The 18,141-nt window shown below is 38.5% G+C and overlaps 1 protein-coding gene across 1 annotated transcript; it reads right to left on the minus strand.

The window, feature by feature from the left end:
- Nucleotides 1–1,419: 1,419 nt before the first annotated feature.
- LOC140142091 (metaxin-2-like) lies at nt 1,420–16,348 on the minus strand. The gene is made up of 8 exons (XM_072164049.1): nt 16,210–16,348; nt 10,054–10,110; nt 8,355–8,474; nt 7,762–7,838; nt 5,869–5,961; nt 3,747–3,911; nt 2,445–2,521; nt 1,420–1,726 (listed from the first exon to the last, which is right to left on the minus strand). Exons 1-8 carry the CDS (start codon nt 16,250–16,252, stop codon nt 1,564–1,566), a joined length of 795 nt encoding a protein of 264 aa, XP_072020150.1. The 5' UTR covers nt 16,253–16,348; the 3' UTR covers nt 1,420–1,563.
- Nucleotides 16,349–18,141: the final 1,793 nt, after the last annotated feature.

Genomic DNA, 18,141 nt, shown 5'->3' on the forward strand with positions numbered 1-18,141 from the left:
GAATTAGAGCAAAATTGCGGCATCTACTCAAGATTTTGAATGCTTAGACTTGTTCCAAGTCTTTGATTTTTGGGACTAGATTGTCAGAAAACATGACAAAAATGCATGTTTTTGGCTCTTTTTTTTAGAAATTGGCCAAATATTAAAATTTTACTTTTATTGCCAGTTAGGACTAACTAAAGGATTAGGATTTAGCTATGTTTTATTTTGCAGAACTTGATCATATTTTTTAATCCCAAAAAATTAGTGCTGTATTTATCTGGAATGGGGAGTAGTGTGAAAGATGTCACAATGGACTTGACATTGCTTTCATGGCTGAATAAATTATGAAAACAGTACTTGGCACACCCCAACGAGCAGTACTAAGAGTACAAACCATAATAACATTGGGATTTGAAGGGGTCTGTAAAGTGTGTGAATGCGTAAATACACATGTTTTGTGCGTTAAAGTAAACCCTGGTATTTGGTTTTCCACAGAATGCACTCAAGGCAATCGCTGTCATGCAAGTGCGACATGGATGATGGGCGCATTTGAGAGACCAAGACGCATCAGATGAGGCGAAAATTGTTTTCGTCACATCTTCCAGCATCATCGGCAAGGACCCGAATACCCCCCAATTTTCTCCCCATAGCTGACATTGCTATTGTATGTGGCGGCATAGGGAGTCCCGGTTCTCCTTCTCTAATTCTGTCGTTCAGATGTAAAAAGCAATATATCCATTTTAATCGATTTGAGATATAGGCAAAATATAACTGATGAGTCAAATATATAAGGAGCACAAATAAGAAAGGATGTGCTGTTTTTGATCAAATTGTCAAAGTATTCATTGGATTTTTTAAAGCAGGGTATCAATTTAGGGCAGATGTTGGTGCATTAAGGTTGGTTTTGGGATTTTCTCCAAAAATGAGCATTTTGGCCCAAATTGGACCTCACAGATGAATTCATCGAGTCATTTCCATTCTAAAATGTATACTTTTATATTCTTTAGACTAATAATTTAGCAGTTATGAGGCCCGAAAGTTTTCATAATTCCAGGGTTCAGACCAACCTTAAGGCATCTGAGCTCTTCCATTGTTCTATTTCACAGGCTGTTATGGTGAGTAAGCACATAAACATTGTGCCTTGACTGTAAAATAAATCGCATAGCTCATTTTCTAAAAAAAAAAACACATTTCAAGAAATCACAAAAAAGAATATATTGATACCCATTTGTCAACACAACACCCAATTTGCCATGACATACTTCACATTGCCAATAAACATAATTGTTGACTCTTGGAAGAAAGATGTTCAAATCCTCGAAGAAGCTGTCCACTGCACCACACACACTGTGTCTGGCTAATAAAAGCATGAATATTCAAAATCCTAGCTCATCCATCTGTGAAGTATCAAAATTAACCACACAATCACATTTACGGCCACTCTGATGATAATACAAACTCTGACCATTCAGGCAAATGTGGTCATTCTTTTTAATGCAGTGTTTACTTCTTAAATCCTATGTAGTTCTATACTCATGCATATCAATCAATAAAATAATCTCATATAATGTGTAAAGCATCTCATCTTTCTCCTCCTTCAGTAAAATAGCGTTCAGTAATTCTTTCACAGAAGCGGACAAGATTTGGATAGCGTTGAACATCTTCTGCCAGTTGCACACTTGTGAATTTTGTTTTGAGTAGTGAGTTGAGATGACCATATACTAATGCATCCAATTCTGTTGGTCTGCAAGGAAAACAAAACGAGATTTAATGATAAGAAATAAGTTCAGCAGACAAGCAAGCTGGGTTTTCAATTTGCTGTAGAAGTGACGGACTTCTACCATAGCAATAGATGAAAACAATTTTAAATATATCACCCTGCACTATAATGTTCACTCGGTACCTATGCATTAAACCATAAATGTCAAAGAACAGAGATAAAGACCTGTATCATAATTCTATAGAATATACATATTATGCTGATCACTCACACCTGTTCAAGTGCAATCTGCTTATAGTGCAGGGCGATCTATTCAAAAATTGTATTCATCTATTGCTATGGTAGATAATCCGATTATTATGTCACTTCTATGGCAAATTATGTTTGCTTGTGTGGCATGGAGGGCCAAACAAATGTCAAAGATCTGTGTATGTGTTTCAGGCCAAATACAGTTGGTTTTGGTATGTTTACTGTACATCTCAGAGCTGCTCAATGGCCAACCACCATTCAGGTCCCAAAAAGGTGGTATAAACGAGAGTCATTCAAAAAGTTCTACCTGTTGGGTCATAACTTTTGTTTTGTTAGCGGGAACTACTTTGCATACATATATTTACGTAATGTCACCTACAGGTGATAAAAAAAAGATATCAAGACCATTTTCAGATTTTTTGTTGCATTAGGTTTTTAACTTGGGAATGGCTTTGACACAAACTATTAAATTAAGATGGCTTAATCCTCTCACCTGTCTAAAAAGAAGTAGTATTGTTCTCCTAGCTTGTCAGACAAGGCTTTGCAGCATAAGTTAACTTCAGCATGAACCTGAAAGCAAACACAAGATTTTACAATTACAAGTTTTGATCAACACATTTGGCTCCAGGGAGGCGATTTCTTAAATTTGAATTATTCTTGCCATTTGTCACTCATCTCAATTTTAGGATAGAGCTTATCTACCATTATGTTGAAAAGTGCCCCTGAAAATAATACAAATTCTTCAATTTGGTTGCACCTTTGCCTTCCAGTCAAAACCGTTCCAGAAAGCTCTAATTGATATTTTATAAATAAAATGTTATACATAAAATATCACAAAATTATTCCAATTTTAGCCCACAGGGTAGCTTTAGCTTCACAAAATTATCTCACTTGTCTTCTGCCCTCCCCCCAATCTTACTCAGTCCCTTGACTTTTTTATCTTCCCCAAAAGCTGAAGATTTGAGATGAAACCAAGATGGCACATAAAATCCAATGTTTATCTCAATGAAATATGGGTCTTAAGATTCCACACCACCAAATAGAAATATGGTCGAGCACAATCTCCATTATTGCTGGTTTTGCTTTTAGGGAATCACAAGTAAAATGAGCAGAAATTTGCATGATTGAGGCTTTGGATTGGTCATGATTAGCAGTGCCCAATTCTGATGGATCAAGCAATCATAATACTAATCATGGCGTGTCCGTCCGTCCGTCCCTCTGTCCACACGCTATCGCGTGACTCGCTAACGCGTGCTCGCGGTGTGTATCGCATGCACGCTATCGCGTAGTCTTGTGGAGTATACCGGCGGCGCAGTCACGAGCATCGGAAAGCATTAGTGTGGTTAATCGTGCAGGTGCATCTCATCGGATTCCAAAAGCGGCACAGGTGCAGAGGCCTATTAGTAGTTTAAAAGGTCAGGGCAAGTAGGCCTATATGGGTAACAGGTGTTGGGTGTTGTAGAGATAGTCACAAAAACCACCCAACCCGAGAACCGCGAAATCTTATATTTAATAAGTTTAGTACCGCTTTTTCTCCATTTCTGTCTAGAAACTCTATCATAATATTCCAAGTATAGAGAGTATGCGAGTCACAGACATCATTGACTTCCAGGTCCAGTTGTAAAAATAATGATGCTCAACCAATTATTTTTCCCTAGTCCCAGAGCCCAGGGAGGGGCCAATTTTAACTATCACAGCTGCTGCTAAGAACCACATTTTTCCCAAGATGAGTTTGTACACATCTCTATTATAGGACCGGCATTTGGTAGCATAACCTTACAACCATCAACCTTACCTGCTCTACTGTTTTATCCGACCATTCTTGAACCTTCAAATACCGTTTCATTTCCCTCTGTTTCATCCAGGGTAAGAGATGTTGTAGTGGCCACGGATAGGGCGAGCCATAACGAGGTTTGGTTATGGCCTCCGATGAATGTTTGTCTTGCCATGTGACATACAACTAAATAATTAATGTTAAAAAAAAGTTTTTATTTCTCTTTTTATTCCACAATCATTTCAAAATTACTCTGCACATACAAAAAACATTATAATTATTTAAAACAAATATCCAGCATTCATAATCCTGGACTTGACTTGTTTCGGATGGTGCAGGATTTCCAAATTAAGGATATTTTTTCTGACAAATTATGATTTGTATTGAAAAAGTGACTTTACCCCCTTTAGGCTACTAACAGTCAATTTTGAGTTTCCCATCACATAATTTCTGAAAACAAGTGAGGTAACTTTTTCATTATTCATTACTTTTCTGCCTTTCATTATATCGTTATGAATACGGCAGACGGCCGAATCCAGATTCGTTTTTTGGTAAATTTATTTTACGAATGCATTACATTTGAATTAGAGAACAAGGGATCAATGCTGTACATGATAGAGGGCAGCATATCAATTTTTTTAACGGAGACCAGATGATAACGGCATAATAAGTAATCAAAAGAGGGCGGCATACAGGGTTAGTTGATGGTGCAATACAGTACGGTCACCGGCGGCAACCGTTAAAAAATCGATATGCTGCCCTCTATAGGTATAGCATTGATCCCTTGTTCTCGAATTCAAATGTAATGCATGTGTAAAATGAATTTACCAAAAGCCGAATCCGGATTCGGCCGTCTGCCGTATTCATAACGATATGACCAACAAGCATGTACATGTAAAATGTGTTGTTATTTGCCGCTCACTCACTTGAAGATGGATGTTTATCCCAAATGAGATTCAAAAGTATATCAAAAAGAGTCTGAAAGGTTGACAGCAAAATGTATGTTTTGATTTTGATTTTTCACAAAAATTAAATGGATATTCATCATTTTTTTTGGAAATATAACCAGTTTTTATCAGTATTTTTTTTTTTTTCACAATAATGAATTCAAGTGAGGGTCAGAAAATGATGTGAGGGGGGTGACGGGAAACTCAAAATCGACTTTCATTGGCCTTAATTTCAGGGTTCGAAAGATAAAAAACTTTGGATAAAAATGACTGTTTTTTTTAGGCAGATTTAACATTTTGTATTTAGAAAATTGAAGCTTTTGTGAGTGTTGGGCATATGTGATGTGATCAAGTAAAATGAGTCGGATGTCGGGAATATTGTTTTGTGACATAGCCAATAGCATTCACAATCAACATCCTTTGTATTTTATTGTTCTGAGCAACACTAAAATGGCCATATCTCTGGAACCATAAGTCTAATTATGATGGGGGTTTCACCAAAATAAAGCTCTGAAAATGGCCCATGTAATGAAATTGAAAACTGAATTTTGATTTTGATCGACATCAGACTCATTTTGCTTGATCGCATCACATATGTTGATGTTGCACTGCATTTTGTTGTTGTATTATGCTTACTCAATGGACTTTGCAATTACCATGTGTGTATAACCAGAAATGATTACGCCACGATGGCGAGGTGCTAACCCTGAAAATGCTCTCATTATTCATTTATCATAACCATGTTATTATAATCATGTTATAATCGGGAACTTACGACACGATTACGAAAAAAATACTAGTGTGGGGTGGGTCTAAGGAACAGCAATTCATGTTCGTAGCTCAAATAATAGTCCTGATTAGAAGTGTTACATAATGGTGATCAACTGAAATTTAAGGTTATAATTAAGAACATCATAAACAGATCATTATTGGCGTAACCCGACCGACCCTAAAAATAGGCCCGACCCTAGACTTTTTTTCTTTTTTTTTGCCAAAAAAATGTAAAAAAAAATTGAAATTAAATTTTTTTAAAAGTTCCAATATACAGCTTAAAATGTGTGTTTAAAAAAAAAAGGCCGACCGACCTACCCTAATTTTTTTTTATGTTACACCAATCAAACAATTTTTTTTAGGTCTAATGAATGTAATCAAAATATGGAATGGACAAACTTACTTGGTGAACATATAATACTAACCTCTGCTAGCTTCAGTCTGTTGATGGTAAGGGCCATGTAGGCTTTTAACTCAGACTTCTGAGGACCACTCAAATCTTCTGATAGAGATAAACCCTGTCACATAGAGATAAAATTAAACTGTTAGTCATTTGAGTTCTTTTCTAACACACCCTTCTTGAATTAAACATCAGAAATAAAAATAAGAGTAATCTTAGAGCTAAAAACATATCTCAACTTAAGCCTGAAAATATTAATGTTTTGGTACTGGTCCTCTGGAATTGATCAGATTTTTTGAAAAATTTAAGACTTTCGAATGTTTTTTTCCAAGTCTATTTGAAAAAGAAAAGAGCCACCTTCTCTCCTAAAGCACTGTTGAAAAAGCCTGAAAGCACTTAACAATGCTAATTTTACACTGAAGGGGAAACTAGAGCGGTTCTCGGCTTTCGCGGTTCTCAGCATTCGCGGTTCTCGGTGGGTGCCGTGCGTCGAATGGGATGCCTCCACCATGGAGCGATTTAAATGTGTACAAATCTTATAACGCTAAAAGTCAACTAAGTGGTAAACAAACAAACAAAAAAATATGGGCAAAAATAAGAGTCACATAAATGAGGTTGAAATAGTGTATAGGGAATTATACAACAGTCTTTACTAATTTGACTTCAGATGACCCCTAGGTGACCCCAGCTGACCCAAAATGACCTTCCAAAAATTCAGCCCTCAATGTTGATGGTACCCACCAAGTTTCATGCCCATACGACAGTTTTTACTAATTTGACTTCAGATGACCCCTGGGTGACCCCAGATGACCCCAAAATAACCTTCCAAAAATTGGCTCCAAATGTTGACTATACACCAATCCGACTAGGCCATTCCTGCGGTGTCCCCGACGTAAAACTGCGGTGCCCCAAGGTCGGGGGTTCAATCAATTACTTGTTAGTGTGCTATACAGAATTGTACACAACAGTAATTTTCAATACACGACCATGAATTGATTGAACAAATTAAATCTCCCGCACTGGTACAATTGTGGTTCCGTCAATAGAGGGCCAAATACAGTAAACGCTTCTCGGATTGGTGTATACCCAGCAAGTGTCATGCCCATACGACAGTTTTTACTAATTTGACCTCAGATGACCCCTGGGTGACCCCAGATGACCCCAAAATAACCTTCCAAAAATTTGGCTCCAAATGTTGACTATACCCACCAAGTGTCATGCCCATACGACAGTTTTTACTAATTTGACCTCAGATGACCCCTGGGTGACCCCAGATGACCCCAAAATAACCTTCCAAAAATTTGGCTCCAAATGTTGACTATACCCACCAAGTGTCATGCCCATAGGATTTGAACTGTTCATATGAGACCAAATTTACAAGTTGACCTCAAATGACCTTTGACCTCAGTATGAGACATTCAACCCCACCCAAAAAAAAGTATCCAGGGTTTCTGACCATGACCCACCTATCCTGAAAATCTGAAGTCAATCTGCCCATCCATGCCTGAGATACAGCATCCGGACGGACGGAAGCATGGAAGGACGGACAGTGCAAAAACAGTATGCCACGCAACAGTATGCCTCGCGGTGGAGGCATAAAAACCAATTTATAATAAAACCTCACTCTCTCATCAATTCATGAAAATTCTCTAGACAAGGACCAAAACATTAACTTTATATGGTCTAAAGATCGCATTACATAGCTTTAAAATTTGTATTTTGGGGCATTGCTTTTTTTTTTCCCAAGAAATAAAAGAAATTTGGCTGCCAAACATAAAAAAACCCAAAACATGGCTAAAAAAAATGCAATAAAAAATAAAAAATAAATTTCAAATTACCTAAATTTACAACAAAAACAGGACAAAACTAAAACTGCATGCTGCTTTGGGTTTGATTCATTTACTAATAATAAACATACCTTTATTCCAATGAATTCCACAATTGAATCAAATTCAGAGACTATCTGTGGGCCACACTTTATAAATGGTAAACCACCTGGAAAGAAATATATATGATAACGTCATCAATGTGGTGGCATCCTGTACTTTTTACTTAATTTTCTTACTGTCTTCCTTTGTTTTTTGTTTTTGGCAGTTTCAAACTCTCATGCGTCGGAACATGTATGCTGATTCATTCACGGGTTTCTTGCAATCTATTTTGGTTAGTGTTTCTGTTTGAATCTTATATAAGTGCAGGCAGGTATATGACATGTTTGAATATTGTTTCGATTGCACTGCTTTTGAGCACCCTGCATCTCAGTTAGGCAACATAACTCATCATTACAGGTTTGCTTAACCCCATGAGAACTACCTGCCTATTGGTCAAAAAGAAGTTTCCATTATCAATTGGACCAATCAGCAACACTGTTAGAATAATTTCACCACACAAAAAATTGGGGTGAATATTTGCAAAGCTCCATTCTGATTGGTGATTAAAGTGAAGATACCACATAATTGACCAATCAGAGGCAATGTTAGATTGGCAGGTAGTGCTCAGTGGTGATTGGCTTACCAGATGGAGACATCTGTTCCGCATTGGGCCTCAGTTTCTTTGTGAACTGGATACCACACATATGTAAGAATGTCTTCACTGCCAGGCACTGTGCAAAGTCTGGCAACAGAATCTGATCCACTGTAAGGAGATTAGGAGAAAATTAAAGATACATTTGTATCAAAATAGGTGATGGGGCATGGTCCGATCAATTCAAATGAAAAATATCTCAGGCGTGTAATTTTACTGGGGTAATGAGAAAATATGAGCTTTCTTCTGATACCAAAATATCAGTTTTGATGATAAACGGGGGATGAGGCTGTCAATCATGCAGGTCATAACCCCTTTAACAGTGTTGGAAATACATTTAAGGAATGACCTCAAAGCCAAATGCCTATAAAAAATCACTGTAGGCCCGCAGATACACTACCCAGCAGGCCCGGGAATTTTTGATAACAAAGTTAGCACAACAAACTTGTATTTCACTTCAACATAAATCTTTCCAAATACAGCTTCCATCCTTATTATGCCATTACCAGGGTTCGATTTAACTTGTGTCGAGGAGCAAAATGCTCCCCATTTTGGACAACCTGCTACACAAATTTCATCACCTAAATAATGTTTTCGCTAAAAAATTGCTTTGCACATTTTTCAAATTAAATCGAATCCTGGCCATTACCATTTGTTAATCTCTGAGTAAGACGTCTTAAAATAATGCACTGTTTGAAACATGTATACCATTTTCACCCTCATGTTGCAGTGACGTCAGTGCATGTTTCAATGGACACAGCCTCAAATCACTAGCATTCGCTCAAAGCACTGGTGTACTAGTACACACATACCTAGATGCCGCATACATGTAGGTGCGCGAGCGAAACAGCTGCTTCTACGCATTGATGGCACTGCCACATCAGGGTGAAAATGGTATGCAATGACAGAAGCAATGTGTATACATGTATCATTTATGTATTGAAATTTTAGTTTGGCCCATACAAATTGATGAGGGTCCATAAATGGTAGCAATCGAATCATAGTCATACGTATACCACTTTAACAGTTTTTATCCGTAGAACTTTAGCCCTACAATGTATGGACACAAACAGCCCTTGAACATTTAGGCTTATTTTCAACACTGTATGTTTTAAATATTATGAATGTATAAAGATTGGTTGTAGAATAAGGGTCAGTATCACCCAAAAGAAGTTGTGTTTATCAATAAAAACTTTTGCAGCAACTTCACTATACCTCAAGTCTCTAGAAATCCTAATCTCACCCAGAGAAGATTTCCCTACCTAACCTTACCACAAAATACTTATTAACCCCATGAGAAATACCTGCCGATTGGCCAAAAAGTAATTTTCATTATCAACTGGCCCAATCAGCAACATTGTTATAATAATTACCCACACAAAAAAATGGGGGTGAATTATCTGCAAAGCTCCATTCTGATTGGTGATTGAAGTAAAAATATCATGTAATTGACCAATCAGAGGCAATGTTAGATCGACAGGGTGGCAGGTAGTGCTCCAGGGTTAAAGTATTTAAAAAAAAGCTATTGCACATTTGAAACAGATAAAATGTAGAAACAAGATTCCAAGCTCTGGATTTTAATATTTAGAAATATTTGGAATATTTTATTCCAAATTAAATCTTGACATTTGCAAAAGAAATGTTGCAGGTTTTTTGATACTACATATCATAGACAGTCAAACATTCCTACCTTCATACGGCTGGTAAACATCAACACGCTCAGGCACTGCATTGCCATTACCTCCACCTGTAGTCCACAAATTTGATGCAAAACAAAACAAACTTAAATTAATTACGGTACATGCTATTTTGGGAGCCTATAACTTTATTTAGAAGCAAGATATGGATTTGATTTTAGTAAATTTGAAATCTACACCCAAAAAAAGTCAAGCATTTGAATGTTCTAGGGGGTGTAGTTTGGGTGAAATGGCCCCTTGAAGTTCTTGACTTTTGCGCAACGTCACACTTTTCATGCTAACCCCCCTGTGAAAACGAGAGGTTCAAATTTTCAGGTTTTTCATTTCTCATTGATATCTATCAATTCCCAAACTAAGAAAAAAAATCCATGATGTATGTTATTTCAACAACATGGCCTCATTCTTTCTCTGTAGAGTTTTTTGAAAATGTAAAAATGGTTGATGGGGATGTGCAGCCACATTGAACCCCATTATGATTTCTGACCCAATGACCCCCTTTTTACTGAACTCCCTCTCACCCAATGACCCTTTTTTGTTTCCTGTCACAAAGACCCCCTTTTTTAAAGAATTTTGGACAAATTTCTGATATTCTCTCACCAAATTACCCAGTTTTTTTCATTATTTTTACATAAATTCTGACCCCCAGTTTTTCCCAGTCTCATGAAAAGATCCCCTTTTAGGGAAGATTTTCCCAGTCTCAAGGAAAGACCCAATTTTTGGATTCCTCACCGAAAAGACCCTCTTGTTGGGTCTTCTCATAGCACCCAGTAAACAGTGCCGATCACGACAGGTGTATGGCGCCCGAAAAAGTTGCTCAAATGACACATTGGTGAATTGTTAGCATGGTTAATCTCTTTAAAAAAATTTGGTAACATTAAACATCCCTGTCACTTCCAAAGTCAAGTGCCCCCCCCCCCACCCCCGGGAGAGTGAATCCCCTGACGCTCTATGCAGAAATGGTCCTGCCCCCCCTGATCAAACTCCTTGGATGTTATTACATTCTACAGGATTTTATGGGTAGACAACTTTGCACAGTTGTATCGCGCCCATCTTGAACATAGAGGGTTGAGTACGGTACAGGTATCAGAACCGGGGATGGTCCCCCTTCTCTTTTCGAATAGTTTTGACACTTTAATGTGCACAGGGGTGACTCGTCCTGTACACGGGACCAACGGCTTCACGTGACTTCTGAACCATGAGACGTCGCGCATACACTGCCTTTACATGCATGTGCAAAACAATGTATGGGGCGAGAAGAAATTCTACAATGGCATGGCAGTCAATGCATTTTAAGGCGCGCGAGTGCGATCGCCCGCATAGAGCCCACCTTAAATCACTTTACCGAGTGCGATTTATAGCGCACCTTGTCACCTGAAGGAGTTTCCAAAGTTGCTGCGGTTCCCGAAAGTGATTTCCATAAAATAAATCGATATCATGGCCTTTACAAAAGTGACGACCCAAACAATATCTTTTCTACTCGCTGATTGACCGTTTTCGACAATTTAATATTAGCTGACCTTTCTTGTGAGGTCACGCTACCGAAATATGATACGTGCTGTTCATGTCACAAAAAAGCTGTGACATGCCATTGCCCACCGTAATAAATGACTAAAATGAGGTAATGTTTATGCATTCAACTGAACTGTATAATTATTTAGAAGCTGAACAAGGCTGATTTAATATTTTGACATGACCTACGTATACACACGTGCGATCTGTACAGCGGTGAGTGTAGCGCTATGATAAAATTGTACCGAGGTTTGCCGATAGAAATATCAGTTTATACTACTCATCATGGATTCATGGCGGACAAAAAGAACAAATGGGTCCAGTATAAGACATGGAAAACCTACAAGCTTAATGATGTAATGGGGTTTGAAAAAAACCGAAGCAGACGGGACGATATTCGTGTCGAAAGTTTGGTGTTTGAGTTGTTTGAGTAAGCCCATCCCACGAACGAACTACCCCCATTCACGCTGTATGAAGTTAGAAAAGAAGGAGCCAGTTAGCACGCCAGGCACCACTAAGCATGCAAAGTGCATAGCATCGGACTTTTGGTGATCCCCGCTATCTTTTTTTACCGTGTCAGACAGGAGCACGCTGCTCATTAAATGTTCATGAACCCAACACGTCACAAACACGTGGTCTTATTCGGCCGATCAGAATCGTTGCAATTAACCTAGGCCTGCTAAGAATACGCGATTTTCCAAAAACACAAAAATCCGCGATTTCCGCCAAAAACGCATAGGCCTAACATCAACATTTTTTTTTTTTTTTAGATTTTTTCAAAAATGTCAAAAAACACAATTTGAGCCAAAATACGCAAATTGCGGCGCAAATAACGCAATTGCGTATTCTTAGCAGCCCTACAATTAACCCGACATGGTTTTATGAATGAATTTTTGACCTTACTGGGCTCAGATATATACATATTCATATATATTCAAGATGGCTGCTGGGTCCTGGCAAAGACGGAATGAAAATCAATGGTTCCGTTCGGAAAATATTGCCGTTTGAAAATTTACTTTTTCTGGCGTCAAGCGAGCAAAAATTTCGATGACTGAAGATACTCAAATTTCATTTATCTGTAATTTTGGTTATAATTTTTGTTGGACATGGTATATTTTTTTCTGACTTTGCTGGAAGCTTTAATATTTCAAGTGGTTGTGGTGGATTTTACTGCGGAGGATCCAGTTTTTCAACGGAGACGGACAATACGCACGAGGTGTTTCTTACCAAATTTGACAAGAATTTCACCGATCCTACGCACACGATTCGTCAGTTCTGTGCATGTGATGTCATGCAGTGGGTGCGTGGGGCAGTGCTAGGAAATTTGCATAATTTTAACTTGGTAAGAAGTTTGATTGCCCACCTATACATTGTAGTCTCACATTCAACACCCATTCTTCTTATCTGAATATCAAGTGCAATAATTCAAATAGCCCACCTAAACTTCTTACCGAGTGCAAATGATAGCACACCTAAAATCCTTACCGAGTGCAATTAACAGCACACCTGTAGAGTCGCCTGACTATTTCCAGGAGTGCGATTTATAGCACGCCTGCTTTTTTCAAAATTCATTGACTGCAATGGTGTACGTGTCACTGAACGCATTGCAGGATTTCCGACCTTAACATTGTGGTTACTTTAGCTTCGAATTTGCACAGGATACATTCGATGCTAGAGTGCATTGCTATCATTTTTCGGTCGGACAGCGGTGCATTTGTTTGCACCGGTGGTTATTTATTCTGTTTTCATGTTGAAATTTGGATGAAAGCTATTTCAATGAGTCAACTGTATCTTTTGAGCAAGATTTGCCTATTTTGGACAGTCTGAAATTTTGCCAAAGTTTAATTTTAGCAACATTTTTGATGCAATCGCCTGTTGTGATCAGCTGTGTTTACTTCTGAACTTCTTCTTCTTTTTTTTATGTCGGGCATATCTAGGCATTAACAGCTGGAATCTAGGAGATAATGCTGACGAAACTTCGGAGCTCTTCGGCCAGGCACAAGTGACCTGCTGAACGAAGGGAGAAACCATAGATAGCTGGTCGGGGTATTTCGGGGAATTGAACCCGGGGCCGGGACCTCTCACACCAACGGCAAAGACCTTAACCAGTGTGCCACGCTGCTTCTATTGCTTTACACAGTCACAGTGTCATGCTTCAGCGAAGCCGACTAGATTTTTAATGCAATGGTAGCCTAGAATGTGAAGCTATCGGTGAGCAAATTCTTGGCTAGACTTCTCGAGCAACATTGTGGGAGAGGAAGAAAATTTTCACCTACTCAAGGCTTGAACCCTCGGCGATCATATTCTCCCGGACAGCAGCGCAACGCCTTATTAAAGGGGCTGTGCAATAATTATGAGCCCTGGGGGAGGGTAAAATTGGGGAGGGGTGGGTAAAGCTGGGGAGTGGGGAAAAATTTTTTTGACGAGTCGAAAAGGGGGGGCCAAGCAATTTTGGCAAGGCGAAAGGGGTACCTTTTAAATAAAACGCTCTAAAAAGGCTTGGTTGAAAACAGTACGGAAACGCTTTAAAAAATATGCACATTTTCCTGCTGTGCTCGCAACATGGATTGTACATACCATTTTAAGGTTTGTAAATTGGGATCCCAAAAATTTGGCATGTGCAAGTGGGGGGGGGGGGAGAATTTTTGGCAGGCCGAGAACCAGACGTGGTCTAATTCTGCGTAAAACCGGGCCACGTTATAGATCTGCTGCGCATTAAAATTGCATTTGTGACGTGTCATGTCAAAAGGAGACACTTTTGGGCAGGTTATCAATTTTGAGGTTTTTACATAAAATATAGAGATATTTTGCTCCACAACGCCGTTTTCCCCAATGAAATCAGACATTCCTAAGCGAAGATATTGAGTTAAGTAAGTTATGGTATTATAAAATTGGAAATTGAGATATCGGCCTTTAAAATATTATTGACAATGTTGAGAGTAGGAATTACCTTGAAACATGTCTCAAAAAATACAAGATGCCATTTATATTCCGGTCTGAAACTATCAGACAATATTTTTAACATTAATAACATCACAAATTCGCAACAAACTCAAATTGTGAAAAAAGTCACCCCAGGCAGATTTTTGGCTATTTCTCCATTTACGATCCTGCCCAAAAGTGTCTCCTTTTGACATGACACGTCACATTTGCTTCGTAATTTCATTTGTGTCCATGCTAATTATGTTTACACAACATGAACTCACATGTTTTCAAGCAAATTCGCTGATAAAAGGTGATCAAAAGCGATCGGAATGTTACCAAAGTACAGATCGCATTCAGCTTACTTCATATGAGATGATCTTTGGAAAAATACGGCATAATTTATCATGGACGGTGCTTGCGGAATGCCATGTGCACAGTAAAATACTAAAACGTTGCGGCAATTCATGATTGACAACTAAAAATCGGCATGTCGTTCGTATCCTCCGCTGTCAATTTCTTATCCACTCACTAGTCCTCACAAAAGCTTTGTGTTGATTACGTAATGTGTGGAGGCAAATTGCAATAAGTACAATGAAAATGGAAATAATGAGTAGGGCGGGCTCCGGGGCAGGCAGGTTTCTTCTTCGTCTTACGTAACAGTATAGTCAGGCGGCGGATGACATGATCGAGCCGGCAACTCTTGAAACCGCCCGGCCGTATGGCATTTTCCATATACTCGGTTAGTTTTGTGGGGTTCATTATCGAACCCCAACGGTTTTAGCTTGTATTATTTATCAACATAGGCCTATTTGTTTGTGATATTTCAAGCGTTTTAAAATTTCAAAATAATCCCATTCAATTACACGGTTGACGATGAAAATTTACTGAATTTAGGGAATGCACGTCATACACCACCTGAGTATTCTGTCGGTCCGTGTCACGTCACTTCCGGTTGATGATGTTCGAGTGAAAACAAGTCCGTGATTCGATTTTTGTTGATGATTTTTGTCATTGGTGTAATGTAAATTTCGATCGCAAAATAGTCAGTGGAATCAAACAACCGTTTCTAAGTCTTGGAGTGAAAGAAACTTACTTGATTTACCGTTTATATACTGACAAACTTAAAATTAAATTCCATGGTCGAAAGTGTCGTTTTTCCGAAATTGAATGTCACTCCAGCAACATCGCTATGTAGCCTCCTTCACAGCCGGTTTCTGTTGTACACAACAAACCGTGAGCCACATGCAGCTTGGGCCCGAGACTAGAGATAGCCCGGATGTCCGACCGACAGAATAGTATATTAGTTTGTTCTCCAAAAAAAACCCGGAAGCGCTACATATGGCGCTCTAGCTGAAATACAGCAAGATAATGTAAGATAGTAAATGTAAACCTGTATTTTAGCTAGAGTATCTCGAGCTACCGAGAACTATGATAAGCCTGAGACTATAATATTTCATGATTTACAGTAATTTCTTGGCCATAAGCCCATGCGCGTTGCGTCCATGTAGCGTACTAAGCGTGTACGCAATGTAAGGCGCATGTATGCTTTCTTCTGTACCACGCTATATTCGCGTGTGTTTATCGCGGAGCCACTAGCGTTTATAGTGTTCCAGTTTGGCCAAGAAATTACTGTAAATATTATAGTATGTATACCTGAAACGGTTCCGAATTCGGCAACTTATTCAAGAAAGCTTAAAAGTCAGCTACCAACATACCTCTGTGTATTTCAGCAGCCTGTGCAACCAGCGGTGAAGTCATTCTTAACTTCAATATATGTCGATCAAAAATCTAAAGATTTGTTTTAAATTATTATTTTTCTACACCTTTTTCGGCCAACACAACAACACTGAACACACTTCACAGTCACAGATTCAGTTCAGTGACAGATTGACCTGATGTATGGCAAGCAGATTAGCAGATTGACCCGATGTATGGCAAGCGGATTGCACCATAGACAATAAAATTGTGGCATGTGCAAGGGGGCAAAGATTTATAATTACCGTAACCATTCGGGTATAAGCCCACCCCCCCTAGTTGGCAGATTTCACTTCATAAATGGGGGTGAGCTAGTAAGAGCCTATCGGTACAAAACGTTGTTTTAAAACAATGGGGTCATTGGGTACAAAAAAAAAAACTCGGGGGGGAGGGCTGGGGTCATTGGGTATATTTTGAAAAAAAAGGGAGTAATTGGGTAAAAAAAAAATTTAAGAGGTCCTCGGGTAGAAAATTTTGAAGAAATAAAAAAAACAAAAAATTCTATTTTTTGTTCCAAATTTCCAGTACAAATTTGCTGAAATTAAAGTTTAACACAGTGCAACAAGTTAACCTTTGCATCGGGGCCTGAGATTGGAATTCCAGTTTTCTTTCTCACGAAGTAAGGGCTGAGAGTAAAATTGTACAATAACGGTTTGGGAGTGGCCTTCTCTCTTTTCTCTTTTTCCTAGCTATTTTCTTCCATTTCTTGCTTTGTTTATCAAAGCTATCTAGGCCAGCATGCATATATTAGCTTACACTGGCTATCCAGGCTTGTGCATTTGTATGAGCTTGGAACGGTCCATGGTTTTCCATGGATTAGCATGTGTTCCTCACGGACCAACCTGGGTAAACAAACAAACAAACTCAATTTACCCTTGCTGAGAAATGGGCCAATCCATGTTATTGTTTACCGGGTCAGATGTCAATCATTGTCATGCAAATAAATTTGTATTGTTTGGCTCGACCCGGGAACCAATGGGATATGCCGCCTTCGCGGGTTCCGGGTGTGATTAGGTGGCGATTTATTCACTGTTGGTCTTGTGGACACGACAACAACAACAAAAATCTTCCCACCCACCGCGCCCTGTGTGGACATGTGAGAAGGAAGTAAAATATAATTATCCCGGATAATTATGTGTGACAGTAATGAGATAATGACCTGTATAAATACAGATATATTTTATATACTACATGGTAGTGTGTTAAATAATAGCTAATTAAAGCATTTAACTGTCTAAGTTTAAAAGAAAAATCAAGAATTATGGTCCCTGTAGATAAGGAGGGAGGAATAAAGAGTTGACGCCGATCATTAAAATTACATGTGACTTGCAATTAATTTCCCTTTCTCAGATCTTCAAAGATACAATGTACACTGTTTAATTAGATCATGTGTTCAATGATGTTGCTACATAAAATTTATATAATTGTTCTGTATCAACCTTTTTAGGATGATAGTTCAAGAGGGAAAGTAAGTCGTCAAAACTATATATATGTACAGGAATTGACAATCGTATTGTTACATGCAGGCACAGGTGTCATCAAAAACAGTAAAGTAGTCTTTTATAAGGTCAAAGACTTCACAGAGTAAGCAAAAGAAAATAATGCTGGGTTTTGAATTATCTTTTCTGTATTTATTTATTATGATATATGTATATGTCATAGAATGCTAACATTAAGACTTGATCCTTTGAACTTCAGGTAGATCACCTGTTGAAGAGTCTCAGGAATTCCACTTGGGAGCGTGGGATCTGTATGCACCAGTACCGTAATTTATTGTTGAGTTTCCAGCCATGATATTTGATGAATGATCCACGGGTTCGGGGTCAAACGCTCAGAATTTAAGCTTCGGGTGGAGGCTACCCGAGTGCAAGTTTGGATCACATTTGGTTTAG

The sequence above is a fragment of the Amphiura filiformis genome, chromosome 20 (genome assembly GCF_039555335.1).
Source record: "Amphiura filiformis chromosome 20, Afil_fr2py, whole genome shotgun sequence".
Taxonomy (NCBI): domain Eukaryota; kingdom Metazoa; phylum Echinodermata; class Ophiuroidea; order Amphilepidida; family Amphiuridae; genus Amphiura; species Amphiura filiformis.